General features: G+C 41.2%; 1 protein-coding gene across 3 annotated transcripts in view; it reads left to right on the forward strand.

Annotated features, from left to right (window-relative positions):
• The window catches only part of STXBP6 (syntaxin binding protein 6), a 266,791-nt gene that overhangs the window by 196,231 nt on the left and 55,573 nt on the right, over positions 1-14,987 (forward strand). For all 3 annotated transcript variants that reach the window (XM_036354233.1, XM_036354214.1, XM_036354224.1), the window contains exons 3-4: positions 12,363-12,493; positions 13,614-13,779. In XM_036354233.1, coding sequence (XP_036210126.1) covers positions 12,363-12,493; positions 13,614-13,779 — 297 coding nt within the window. The remainder of the gene's footprint in view (positions 1-12,362; positions 12,494-13,613; positions 13,780-14,987) is intronic.

Consider the following 14,987-nt stretch of genomic DNA (forward strand, 5'->3'; position numbering starts at 1 on the left):
AGAGGAGCAGCTCTTTACCAAGTTAGAATTTGTAGTCAGGTGCACCTGGTTATTCTTTTTATCTTCCTTCCCCACATTGCCTCAAATAACCCAGAAAGAAAAACAGGCAAAGCCAAAAAGAGAGAGCGGGTGAGACATTACTAACCACAGTCATCAGTACGTAGAGTAAATCCTTGATTATTTCTGATGGGAATGGAGATATTTCTTGGGATACATATTTGAGTTAGGACTGAGTAAGGCACCCTACCAGGTGCTCTGAAGTACACAGACATAATTTTTAACGAAGTGTGATGTTCAATAAACAAGGGCCCACAGAATACTAGGCTTTGGGGTATGAAGATGACTAGAACTTGGTGATGACTGACTTTGAGGATTTCTCAGAGTGGAGGTGGGTCAACAGCTATGGAGAGTGGGACACGCTGTTCCCTTTTCTCTCTCTCTCCACTATTGCCATCTGCTCTAAGCCACTGTCACCTCTCTCCTGGAACACTGTAGTACAAGTCCCTAAGTGTTTTTTTGTGTGGTTTTTTTTTTGCTTTCATGCACACTTCTGCCATGACTTGTTTTCCCAATAGCAGTTGGCTAATATATTTTTAAATGAAAATCAGATCTTGTTACACTCCTGTTTCATGCTCACAAAGCCTTGTACAACAGGGCCTTCATAATCTGGCGCTTGCTTGCATCCATGACCTCATTCCCTTTTTTCTTTTCTCAGTATTGTGCTACGCTGGTCTTCTTTCTCCTCCTTGAACATGTCAAGCACGCTCTTCCCACCTTTGAGCTTTGGCTGTTGTGCCCAAAAGCCTTGTTGTGTCCCCAAAATGCATGAAGGCTAGATTACAGGGAAGGGAGCAATTAAACAAGAAAGATGAAGACAGGAGAGAAAGCCATTGGGTTTTATAATTTGAAGGTGTTTTCATTTTCATGGGGGAGTGTTTGGAGAGGTGATAAGGTGGCAGGGAATTGATGGGTTGAGTGGTGGGTGGGTAGTAAAGCAGTAGAGGCACTAGGCACATAAACTCTGTACTTTCACCACCACATTTCTCAAAAGAATGAATAGGGTTGAGGACTGGCCTTATCTATACAAGATTTCCATAGTAATAGGAAAAGAAAACATTAAGCACTCTCACAGGCAGAGTGAAAAAACACTGAAAAGAGGGAGCAATGGAAGCTTTGAAGAAGAGGGGTCATTGGAGAAAGGTTCCAGAAGAGATGGACAGGAACAGGACCATGAACCCAACTGGAGAATTTTGCAAATAGGATATACTTACAAGTCCCACAGGTAGATTTTTTTAATAAAAGCAAGTGTCAGAATTACATTGAATAAATTCCCTTCTGTCTGGGAAGGGAATTTATATGTTGAAATCCTAAACCCCAATGTGATGGTATTAGGAGGTGGGGACCTTTAAGAGGTGATTAGGTCATGAGTGTGAAGCTCTCATGAATAAGCTTAGGGCTCATATTAAAAGGATACCCCAGGAAGCTCCCTTTCCCCATCTGCCATGTGAGGACACAGTGGAGAAGACAGCTATAAACTAGGAAGTGGGATCATACCAAACACTCTGTCTGCTGACACCTTGATCTTGGACTTCCCAGCCCCTCCAGGATTATGGGAAATAAGGTTGCTTGTAATGGTCCTGTTCCTGTCCATCTCTTCTGGAGCCTTTCTCCAATGACCCCTCTTCTTCAAAGCTTCCATTGCTCCCTCTTTTCAGTGTTTTTTCACTCTGCCTGTGAGAGTGCTTAATGTTTTCTTTTCCTATTACTATGGAAATCTTGTATAGACAAGGCCAGTCTGTGATACTTTTGATGGCAGCTCAGATGGCCTAAGAAAATTTCCAGGTTTGCACACTGTTTCTCTGTTTGTGAGTGGTGTGATACAGCAACCTTGGAATCCCCTAAGTGGGGCATGTGCTGAGTTGTATCAGAGTTAAGGATTTCAAATTGGTAGCAGTTCTCAAACCCTTCCATAATTATCATCATTATTATTATTTTGGTTTACTTTTTATTAAGGTAAGACACATATTGTAAGGTATGAAAATATTTTTAAATATATATTTTTTATTGTTGATAGTATTGCAAATGTCTCCCATCCTCCCTCCTTACTCTTTTCCTCCCAGCTCCTACCCACTGTTGGCATACATCCTTCTTGCTCTGGGGAAGTCAATTTGTTATTCTGTTCCAGCCTTCAGCTGATTGGCTGAGACCCACTCACATTATGGAATGCAATCTACATTATTCAGAGCTCCCCAATTAAAAATTTGTTTTAAACACTCGCCCACCTAGCATGACTCAGTGGTTGGGTGTCGACCTATGGACCAGGAGGTCGTGGTTTGATTGCCTCCTGTATGCAACTCCCCAGTGGGGATCGAGCCCGCAACCTGGGCATGTTCCCTGACCAGGAATTGAACCAGTGACTTCTTGGCTCCTGGACGACCATTCAACCATTGAGCCACACTGGCCAGGCTCCCAATTTAAATATTAATCTTATCCAAAAACATCTTCACAGAAGCATCCAAAATAATGTTTGACCAAATATCTGGGTACCATGGCCCTGCCAAGTTGACACATAAAATTAACCACCACAGCTAAACTCTTATTAATTTTCCTGATTGCTTTAGAGTATTTATACATCTTTAATTTAACTTGCTTCATGTATAGTATAGTAAGAGCCTTCTAATACTTCACTTCCCTTTCTCCCATCCTGACCTTCTTGCTATTGTTGTCAGACATTTTACTTTTTCATATGTTATAAAGTGTATACTACATTGTCATTTGGAAGCAAGCATTGTTCATTCTAGGACTAATTATTCCTCACGAATAGAGCAAGATCCTGAATTTCACTGGTTTTCCGGTCTGGCTGGTGGGCACAGGCACTATGCCCAGCCCTGTGTGAGCATGAGTATTGTTTCCCCTATTCGTTTTGAGTGGTTCTTTCTCTGGCCTCAGATCACCTCCTAACACACAAGTGGTGAGAAGTACTCGGCTAAATACTTGAGGCAGAATCTCTGCAGATCCCTGGAGTTTTTTCTTCTTCCTCACTTTGGTCTCCCTGGGCTCTGAGCTCTGTCTCTTCAGCTCAGGCAGTCTGCCAGTCTCTGCCTGGGTTCCTCCTCCTTGTGCCACAGCCTGGAAAACTCTACCAAAGCAGTAAACGAGGGCAGTTATAAGGCTCACCTCATCCATTTCCCATATCACAGGGGTCACTGTCTTTCATTATTTCATATATTTTGTCCATTTCTGTTTGTTTCCAGCAGAAGCAGGGACATAGCACTCATTTCTGTTGTGTAGATACAGGTTTAGAATTGCTGAGTCATAGAGTATATGCATGTTTAGCTTTAGTAGATATTGCCTAGAGTTTACCAAAACAAATTAAGCTAATTTTAATTGTATACTGATATAATTGACATTCGTTTTACCCAAAACATGTTGCCAGATTTTATTCCCCAGTTTAATAGAGTAAAGAGTGAAGGTGACAAGTTCTTACTGACATCATTCACTGCTTTTAGAACTTCAGTGGTGTACACCTAATATAAAATGTATTATTAAAAGTATTGAGAAAGTGGTGGTGGTGATGATGAGGGAGGAAAGCAGAGAGACCAGCTACATCTGTCTTTGCTTGACTGACAGTCGCAATTATATTTGACAGCTATGTTTGCTAAGTAATAACAGCTTTGGTTTTTTTTAAAAAAAACCTAGTGATATTATATGTTTAGTACCTAGTCCATTAGAAAATTCTCTGTTGCTCTGCTTCCTTTGAGTTTCTCTCTTCTCTCTCTCTCTCTCTCTCTCTCTCTCTCTCTCTCTCTCTCTCTCTCTCTCTCATACTCTTTTCACATTGAAAGTGATCCATATTAAAAGATTGTGCTCAGCAGTAGGGTGTAGGTTATTGGGGTGAGAGGCACAGTGCCCCTCTTCAGAGCTGCTGAGGGACAAGGAAGTGGAGACTGCAGAAAGGGTTCAATTTTTTTCTCACTGGAAGGAGTATTTGAGCTCTAAGAATGCTTTTTAGCAACTCTTCCAGGTTAAATATGTATTGAATTTCTCTTTTCCTGAAGAGAGTTACTGTTTGGCCTATGCTTTTCAGTATATAATAGCTAATGTTAAAGGAAAGCATAACATTGAAGGAACCTCTTTTTTAAGTTTTTATTCCCAGCCTTTGAGCTTCTTGTGTAATAATTTAATTCATTCTTGAGGCAGGTCGCTGTTTCTTTTATGTCTTTGTCTTTAGATTCTCTGTTTGTAAACCTCTCCTAAGAATAGATCAAAAATGATGTTTACAGCTGTTCCCAGAATTGAGGAAGTAAGAACAGAATATGACTTTCAGACTGTAGTTAACTCTTTCTGTCATCTCCATTTGATATTACAGTATTTGGTATTGGATTTTATCTCTTTCAGAGCCAGCACAGTTCTGACAGATCTAGGCATTTAATCCCTTGGCTTGGGCCTGTCTGCTTATTTCACAGTTATACTATACTAGGGGCCCAGTGCATGAATTTGTGCACCTTGACAGGAACTGTGGACCGTGAAGCTGCAGTAGGCACAGGGGTGGGTCTCGGCCCATCCTCTGTGCCCCTGCCCAGCCCCTCCTACCATGACCCCCCAGTGCCAGGCGCGAGTGGTGGCTCCGGCGCTGCCTGCAGGTGTGAGTGGGCTGGCACTGGCAATGGGTGCAAGTGGGAGTGACACCAGCAGCAGGTGCAAGTGCCTGGTGCTCTGGAGCAAAGAATTTTTAGTAACCACCAGAAGCTCACTCCAATGACAGCAACAGGCACTCGCCTTGGTCTGGCGCTCCTGCTCACCTGCTCCACTGTCCCACTATGGAGCCAATGCCCACCATGTTCCGCAAACACCCCCTGGTGGTCAGCGCACATCATAGCAACTGGTTGTTCTGTGTTCCACCATTCGATCTATTTGCATATTAGCTTTTATTATATAGGATAAATTACATTCTATACCCTTTCCATAAAAAGTATGAAGTCAGCCTGTCTGGCATGGCTCAGTGGTTGAGTGTCAACCTATGAACCAGGAGGTCACAGTTCAATTCCTGGTCAGGGCACATGTCTGGGTTGCAGGCTTGATCCCCAGTGTGGGGCATGCAGAAGGCAGCTGATCAATGATTCTCTCTCATTACTGATGTTTCTATCTCTCTCTCCCTCTCCCTTCCTCTCTGAAGTCAATAAAAATATATTTTAAAAAAAGAAAGTCTGAAGTCATAGCAACTAATAATAACCAGGTTTTATAATTCATTGTATGTTTACCCTTCACCCAAAATGTATGCAAATTGGTTTTATCCTCAGGTCTATGGGGAAAAGTCTATGGAAGTTAAAAACATCAAACACAATGGGAAGCCTTGGCTTGCTGTATCTCAAGCCTGAAATCATGTTTACAGGGAGGCTGAAACGAACAGAATAATCACTTAAGAGAAATGCTGCTAGAATAAGGATTGCAGGAAAATAGGTTTTTAAAGAGATATTAACCCCAAATTTATCTCCTAGTCTCCTGATATTTCTGTCATTTCTTGGTTTTTACCATTTTCTCTACTCTCCCTAGTTATCAGGTACTGCTCTTGTCTAATAAGAAAATAGTTCAAATCCCTTGAAACTGTGGACTGATCTGAAAACAGGACAATTGAACAATTGAATTTTTGATGTATTCATGATTGCTTGTCCAAACACGAACTGTTTTTCCTTTTGTTGGAGAGCCGTTCATTAATTTGTTCACTCATTCATTTGTGCATGTGTACCTGAAGTGGCACTCGTTGTGTCAGTTTATAGTATTGAAGACTTGGCGGTGCTAATCTGGAGAGGGCGGTGCTTGCTGTGGGGAATTAGAGCCCCCTGGGGATTAAGCTTCCTGATTTCAGACTAAAGATTTAACAGCCCAAGACTACCTATGCGAGTGTATGTGAACCTGTCATTGACTTGAAAAGTAGAACACCCTTTCAAAATAAAAATCTACATATTTTTAGTTTTTAAAAAAGTAAAACTACAAACAGGTTAAAGAAGATTACAATTAGAATAGATTAGGTTTTAGAAGTTGCAACTAAATCTCATAATGGCATGTGAGATAAAAGTTGCACATTTCAAAATAATACTGTCTCCTTTTTGGCAATTTGGAAATATAATATGACAACCAGATAATACTTCCTATAAAGTTAGTATAGGAAGATTGCTTGCTCTACTAATATGTAGTTGTTAACTACTCTCCATATGGTGCTGTACTTTCATATTAAGAGCATGATTCCCAAGGAATGATTGATGCAAGATATTTCTTATTCTTCTCCTTCCACTAAAGGACTTACCCAGACTTCTGTACCTGAAAGCAGTTTCCCATATAAATGGTTGCTTTTTCAGTATCCATTTGGAGAAACTTCTTAGACTTTCAATCTCCTTTCCCCCCTCCCCTCACAGCTTCCTCCAATTTGGAGATGAGGGTGTGATGTAAGTCCAGGCCTAGAAACTAGTGGTACCAAATAAGGAATTTTTTGTGTGGCATATTTTCTTCGTGATATCTCTTCAGTACATTAAGGAGGTCTGCCTTTATACCTCAAACCCTGTGCCTGGCTTCCTCCCCACCCCACCCCTTCTCCTTTGAGTTAGTAGAGCAGGGTCTATTGAAAGAATGGCATCCTACATTTTTCCCCACTGGCTTGTGCTCAGACTGAAATGCCACCATTTTTGTTGTTGTGTCTGTTGTTTGGATTAAAATTTTTTTCCTAAAAACATACAGATTCAAGAATATCATTTTAGGCTCATTTGGGTCCTGTCAGCAACCTGGCCAGCACCTCAGGTAGGGAGTGGAAGGAGAGGGCCCCAAAGACAAACTTGGCCATTTCATGAATTGGTCTTGGAGGCATGGAGCCTAAACTATGTCCTAAATGATGACACGCTTTGAGAAATACTATGAGAAGCAAACGATCAATGCCGTGGTGAACGCACATGCTCTGTTTACCACTACCTACAGCAGGGATGGTGTCTCTCTATTCTGAATGTATTTGAGGTAGCAATGTAGGTATTTTTGCTTGTAAGCTTTGTACACATTCAGCATCTCACCAGTTAAAATTGCTGATGCAGCCTCCGACCTGATACTTATTTCTCCATAGATACTATTAAATCCACCTAGACATTAGAACATTAGAGTTTTGGAAGAGCATTAGGAAACCAGTTCTAAATAATCATTTCTCACCTTTCCCTGTTAGCCCTTTTTTTTAAAATCACATAAGCACCCAGAAGGCATACTTGATCTTTCTTTATTTCCTGAACCACATTTCAGAGGGTTTTATTTTTAGTCACCTCTGCCACAGCCAAAGAGCAGCCCCAATAAGATTCTATGTGGACATCACTTTTTTCCCTTGTTCCAAATTGCTTATTTCTCATCAAAGTCTTGTTGAAATCAAAGTTTCTGGTCATTAGACTCCAGCAGAGCAGAGCTAAAGGCATACCACAAAATGCTGACCTTCGCTTATCCATGAGATCATACTAGAACTAAGCATGTAGAAATTTTAAGGTATCTTACTTAGGTACATAGGTGCGATTAATCTCAACATCAGACTGTATAGCTGCAATTTGTTCTTCAGCACCTTTGTGTTGTTTGTGGGTTTGTGTGTTTTTTTTGAGAGGGAGAAATGACCACATAAAGTTATAAAATGATTCAATCTGAGTTTAATGTGGATTAAAAAAATGTTTGTGCAAATGTTAGTAAATATGTAAAAACTAGTGGTCCTGCGCACAGATTTGTAGCCGCTTGCCTCAGCAGGCCGCCCCGCCCACCGCCGCCTGCAGCTCTCTGCTGCATGTAGCTCACTACCCCGCCCTCCTGCTGGTAGGTCGTTATGTGACAGCGTCCAGACCAATTTGCATATTACCCTATTATAAGTATAGATAACTATGAAAAATGAGACAGAGGATATAAAGGTAAAGTAACATTTTCATGTGCTGATTGTTTCCTTTAAAGACTGAGACTAGATATTTTGTATCTAAGGCAAAATTGATTTTCTTGTTTGGAAGGACTCAGATATGATGCTGTGAATAATGAGATTGTAGGGGGGAAGTGTGACTTTTTTTAAAGCAAGCTCTCAGCCATTGGACCTAGAAATGGAAGATTAGCCACTTTAATCACTGGCAGTGTGCATTCCATAACATGCAAATAGCTTGCATTTCTGTCTTTCTTTACATCATCAATCTTTGTCCCTTCCTTCACCAATTCCTAACTCACTGCAAGACCACATTTGATCTAAGATGGTGCTTTGCCATTGTCCTGGGTATTGCTTTCTAATTGAATCGAGTTTTTCTGATTGGGCAAAAGCAAGGCTGGTGGTCTCCACCCCTTGACTATGTGTCTTATTTTTGTATGTTTCCTGGAGGGACCATTTTTTAAAAGACCTTACTAGGCCATTAGCTCATTAGACAGAGATGTTATACTACCTGAGTAATGATATTCCAAACATAATAGCTCCTATCGCTGCTTCATAACTACAGCTGAGATGTAGATCAAGTCTACATGGAGGCTGAAGAGGAGGCGTGCAGCCATGGAAACCACATTCTTTTTATCAGAACTGGTAGCAGAAGGATCTGAATTTGGTTGGCCCACATGCTTCTGCCTTCCTCTGATGCCACCATCGAGAACAGTGGGTGCCAGGAGTGGGAGTGAATGGAAAACAGCATTAGGTTTGGATAACCCTAACACTTGGCTTATTGAGTGAGTGCTCATGCTTACCAAGCAGTGGTCTTAGAGAAGCCATTTCCCACTAGGCTTTCTGATTATATCCAGGAGGATACGTATGTTGTGATCATTGTAAATACCTGGCTATACTTGCTAATCACCATTTTACCATAGAGCAGACATCAGATGCCAAGCCCTCCCCCAACAACCCTCTAATTTGAAATTCATAGCATTTATGTTTTCATTATATTTTTCAATTATATTTTTTACATTATTGTCTTTTTAATATACGTAGCACTGTATCTATTTATGACTTTAACATATACTTTTCTCATGAACTTAATTTAAGTAAAAAAGCAAATTTATTTAAAGGGAAATATTAAGGGAACACAGTTTGGATATTGTCAGAATCACAACAGTAGTATGTGTATGTAATAATATAATTTTAAGGCACCTGCCTCAAAATAGAAACTGAGATACTGGAAATAATAACAATAAACAAAAATTAAACCAAACTGGGCTCAGTGCCCAGGAACACTACCCAGATTCCACGAACTGGGCAAGGACTAAGCCAATACAGGGGGAAAGGCCTGACTGGATGGAGTTGTAACTGCCTCCATTAAAAATGACCGCTCTGGACTGTGACTGCTGTTGAGCAATTCTGTGGGGCATTTGTCATGTGGGTGGGATTCCTGCACTTCTCATTTCAGCGACAAGCTTCCAATGGAACTTGCCTTTGTAAAATGTCAATGCTAAACGTGCCAAAAACCACAGCAATCTTGCATTGTGTTTGAGCTTTTATAATGCTGTAAACTACTTGCAGATAAATGAACCAGAAGTAAAACTGGCTTGTAACAACTTTAACTAAAGTTACAAGGGAAATGTTCATGTTTCCCAGGATGCCTAAATGCCGAGTGATTTATATAAACAAAGGAGGAAATCCTCTTTGTGTTTAGGGATGTGAGTCTAATACAGGAACCCATGTTTTCCTGTCATTGAAAAGCATTCTTTAATCTTTTAAGCACATTTTAGGACCTGCACATATTCCAGGTGTGTTGCTTACTTTAACATTAAAACACAAGAATAGCACGTAACTATTCAGAGAAACCTATTAGATCTCCCTTTGTGTCATAGGAGACACAAAGGGTAAATGAATTGAATTAAATGGATGGAAAGAGCCCTGAGCAGACTGGTAATAGTTATTCCTAATAGGACTTAACAGGCTTATACTTGGAGCTGAAGGCCAGAGAGGCCATTTGTGAGTAGAAGACCATACATTTCCTCTGATTGTAGGTGTTAAGGGGATGATGACTTTTTAACCATGAAAATAAATGTAATTGGTGTGAAGCATTCAGAAGCTTTCAGCCAAATATAACTGAAATAATGGGTAATAAACCTAAGCACTATTTGAAATTTTAAAATATATAACTGCTACATTATGGTTAAGAGCAAAGGGATGAGATTGTGCTGAAGTCATAAAAATAGTCCTGGAACCACACCGCGGGGATTCTCACCAAACCTAAAGGCAGGGACCCACAGTTCATTCTCCGAGTCCCTGCTCTCCCGGCCCAGACACTGTAACACAACAACTCTGGTGTGCATGAAAGGAGAAGCTTACCACCAGCTGGGACTGGGGTAGGTGCTCTCTGTCCTTCATTCCTCAAGGATTCTTTTTGCCATTTGTTGAGCATCTGCATAATTATTTGAAAATGTGGAATGTGTGGGGTTATTTAAAACAAAGAAAGAATGTGCCACTGATACACAGTCTTATTAGGGTAGAATTCATTATGACAAGTAGTGCTTTCCATTCTTCCTAGTTTCTTTAATAGCATCGTTCATACTAAGTTTTACAATCCCTGCAGCCAGGGCTCATAGGAGCTTCTAGGAAAGCCCTTTCAAAACACTTACTTACCTCCTCCCCCCCCCCCCTCCCCGGGAGGCTCTAAGTCCTGAAGTGAGCAGACATAGAAAACTATTCCAAGTGACTCTCTCCTGGTGGCTGGTGCTTGACTTCTGTCTGAGAGGTGACACTGTCTATTGTCAGCATGACTAAGGCTGGCCGGAGGGACTGTGCTGGTCCTGCAGGTGTGGTGACCTCAGGAATTCATACTGGGGGGAGTGGGACCACCAAGAATGCCAGATAAAGTCATAATCGGTTGCAAACTTGATACAAACTAGACTATATTTTAAAGCCAAATGGTTCTCTTAAGTTGAATCAGGTTTGGCTCAGTGGATAGAGTGTCGGCCTATGGACTGAAAGGTCCCAGGTTCGATTCCGGTCAAGGGCATGTACCTGGGTTGCGAGCACATCCCCCGGAGATGTGCAGGAGGCAGCTGATCGATGTTTCTCTCTCATCGATGTTTCTATCTCTCTCCCTTCCTCTCTGTAAAAAAAAATCAATAAAATATATTTTTAAAAAAATGAGGTATTACTCCTTTATCACTAAAATCTAAAATATTTACACTGAACTATGTAATTAGAAATATGCATTGCAGTTCCTTAGGGGAATTTTATTTAAAATTCAGCCTTTCCCAATGACCCCTACTGGGTGCCTGTTGGCCCTGTGTGCCTCTTTCCCTGCAGTTGGTTATTGCACACTTGCAGCCTCCATTAAAGATGCTTGGTGTTAGTGGGTTAAGTTGTGTTCAGTCTGAATGGATGAAGACATAAAGCAGCCCTTACAATCATAACTGTATTGTACCTGCTTGAGAGTAGAGATTACAACTTCTGTATCTTTCGACCTCACCCCTTATCAAAGACACACATATTCTCTCTCTCTCTCTCTCAGATTATTATGACCACCTGATGTTTGTAGGCAAATTAGCTATAATTTTGTGCTGAAGTTGCTAGAGGGCCAGACCATTATAAACGTCTGAATAGCACAACATACCTAAGTATCATTGCTGATCAAGTTCATCCTATCATGTTGATGGCGTATCCCAATGGAGATGGCTTCTTCCAACAAGACAATGCACCATGCCACGGTGCTCATATTGTGCAGGAGTGGTTTCAAGAACATGAGGGAGACTTTACCTTGCTTAGGTGGCCCCCACAATCACCAGATCTCAATCCAATTGAGCATTTGTGGGACGAAGTTAAAAGAGCATTCAGGCAGTTGGTTCCACAACCATCAAATCTTACAGACCTGGACAGTGCTATTCAGCAGGCATGGTGTCAGATTCCTTGCATCACCTTTAAACATCTTGCGGAGCCAATGCCAAGAAGAATTGCCACAGTACTGAAGGCAAAAGGTGGCCCAACGAATTACTGATGGGGTGGTCATAATAACCTGGCCAATCATAATAATCTGGCCACTCGGTGTGTGTGTGTGTGTGTGTGTGTGTGTGTGTGTGTGTGTGTGTATGTATACTAGAGGCCCAATGCACGAAATTCAAGGAAGAGTAGGCCTTCCATCCCCTGGCTTCCCTCTGGCATCCAGGACCTGGGCTTCGCTCTGGCCGCCAGCAGGCACCTGGGAGCCGGGCTTCCCTCCGGCCCCAGCTTCATCCAGAAGGACATCTGGAATGACATTTGGTCTAATTAGCATATTACCCTTTTATTATTATAGATACATGTATAGGTATTTTTTCCTTCTCTCATTCTTGTTTTGCATATGCATGTATGTGTGAGATAGAAGCCCACTGACAGGAAACAAACCAACCTGCACACCCACTAATCTGTGGTCTTTTCCTGGCAGTGACAAACAAGAAACCTACACAGGCGTCCATTACGAAGGTCAAACAGTTTGAAGGCTCCACGTCGTTCGTGCGGAGATCACAGTGGATGCTCGAGCAGCTCCGCCAGGTCAATGGCATCGATCCTAATCGGGTGAGTGCCCTGTGGAGGACTGAGCGACGGTGGTCTCTTCACACGACAACTCTTTTATTAGCTTTGGCGGTGGTGATGGTTGTCTGAATCGCTTTTCTCTGTTTCAGTTACACAAATAAGACTTTCTGATTTCTATACCCTTCTTATGGGGGATTATAAACCTTTTCATCATGTTTGATGCAGGTACCTAAGGGGATGCAGATTGAAGAATTGCTGTGTCTAGTAATATGTTTATCAGCAAAATGCAAAGACCAGAATTCAGATTCATGTCCATGGCTATCAATATGAAAAGCCATGTTTCTCTAAGCTTCATTTATCTCCTCATGCCACCAATTTATTTATTTACTTAAATAAATAAATCCTTAAAAGTTTATGAATCTGTTGTATGTAATATGAGAAACATTTTTGATAAGTATTTATTCAAACTAGATCCCCTCCTTTTGCTCACATGCATTTACCATATAAAACGTCAATAATGAAGAAAAAGAAAATGTAAATTGTCTCTATATGATAAAATAATAAGGAGGAATCTTTTCCTGTCAAAGATTAGGGGCAAGATTACTATGGGTTAGTGCTGAGAACCGGAATGAATTATGTCCCAAGTAATTGGGAGGATGATATATAGTCTGAATTCTGACACAGGTCAATGTGTGGTAGGCTACAGGAACTTCTGTGATACTAGCTTCCTGGGGACATCTGTAAATACTGTAAGACTTGGGGTTTACTTGATAAACAGAGAAAGGTGGATCCTCCATGCACCTGGGTGCTAATAAAGATGAGCTTTGCCCAGCTGGTGTAGCTCAGTGGTCGAGCATTATCCCATGAACCAAGAAGTTACTGGTTGGATTCTCGGTCAGGGTTGTGGGCTCGATCCCCAGTAGGGGGGTGTCGGCGGCACCTGGCCAATGTTGCTTTCTCATCAATGTTTCTATCTCTCTCTCCCTCTCCCTTCCTCTCTCTCTCTAGAAAATCTATAAAAACATAGTTTTTTTTAAAAAAGATGAACCTTTTGATTAGTTTTGAAAGATGTTTTGCCTTTATGAGTCTTTTGTTGGGCATAAGATTGAAGCAGCAGTTTTTATACATTGAGATTAGTAGTTATTTCACTGTTTTTTTCCAGGATTCTGCAGAGTTTGATTTGTTGTTTGAAAATGCTTTTGACCAGTGGGTAGCCAGCACAGCCTCAGAAAAATGCACCTTCTTCCAGATCCTCCACCACACCTGCCAGAGGTACCTCACGGACAGGAAGCCGGAGTTTATTAACTGCCAATCTAAAATCATGGGAGGTGAGTGGGCATTTGTGTGACTTCAGTCATCCTGTTGCCTTAGACTCACTTTTTTAAAAGTTAGGTGTTCCACAGCATAAAAACAAAACAAAAACAAACCAAAAGAATCAAGGTGCTAGACTGCATGAGAACCATTTTGGGGAGTTCACTGTATGCTAAATCTAAACACAGTGGTGTATTTTCATACTTATCCAAAAGCTGGTGTTTTTAGAAGAATGAGCCACTGAGCTAAGATTGTTTCACTATAAGAACAAACCTGTTCCTTTACTAGAAGTATCTTTCAGTTTGGTTTCTTTACTACCATTTCTATAATTTTATTGCAGAATGCTGTTTTCCAGGTTGCTTTTTCCTGATATTTCTCAAGATATTTTACAAATCCTATATAATAAAAGCCTAATATGCAAATAGACCAAACAGCAGAACGACCTGAAAAATGACCGGTCACTATGACACTCACTGACCACCAGGGGACAGGCGCTCAACATAGGAGCTGCCCCCAGGGCCCCGGCCAGCCAAGGCGGATGCCAGGGACCCCCACCCCCCAATTGCCCTGCTGGTTGCCCCCCAGATTGGCCCTGATCGCCAGCCAGGCCTAGGGATCCTACCCATGCATGAATTTCGTGCACCAGGTCTCTAGTATTAACATAAAAATTCTTACAGATGTAGTGCCTTTCAAATAGCGATTAGTCTCACTTTTATTTCTTCAATGGTATACAGAGCTGGGTTAGGATGAGTGCTGTAAGCCAGCCTTAAGGAGCAAGTACCAGCATTGGCAACTTAATGAGACACATTTAGGAGGGTGCTGAACACATTTCTTTTAGGAGGTATTTCTTTTTGTGGAATTGAAACTGTGCTAAAAATATACAGGCCTTGCCAATCACTCTGTGAGTTGAAGAAGAGTATATATATCATGAGCCTTTTTACTCACCTGAGCTCTTGGTTTGAAGGAATTTTTTAAATGCACCAGCTTTATCTTAATCAAGTGTCAAATGAAAGTCACATCAGAGACAGTGCATGTTTTCTTTGGGATATATATCTCTTCATGTGAACATGGGCAGAACAACATTGTTCTCTCCCAGCAACTGCTGTACTCATCATTTTGTCATTAGTCTGCTAGGTGTTATATGGAGAAGACACTGTGCAACACATAATTATTCACTGAATTATTCTTGTTTCTCTTATACAGGAAGTTGCTTATATAATCAGCC

Source organism: Myotis myotis, unplaced genomic scaffold, assembly GCF_014108235.1.
Source record: "Myotis myotis isolate mMyoMyo1 unplaced genomic scaffold, mMyoMyo1.p scaffold_m19_p_1, whole genome shotgun sequence".
NCBI lineage: Eukaryota > Metazoa > Chordata > Mammalia > Chiroptera > Vespertilionidae > Myotis > Myotis myotis.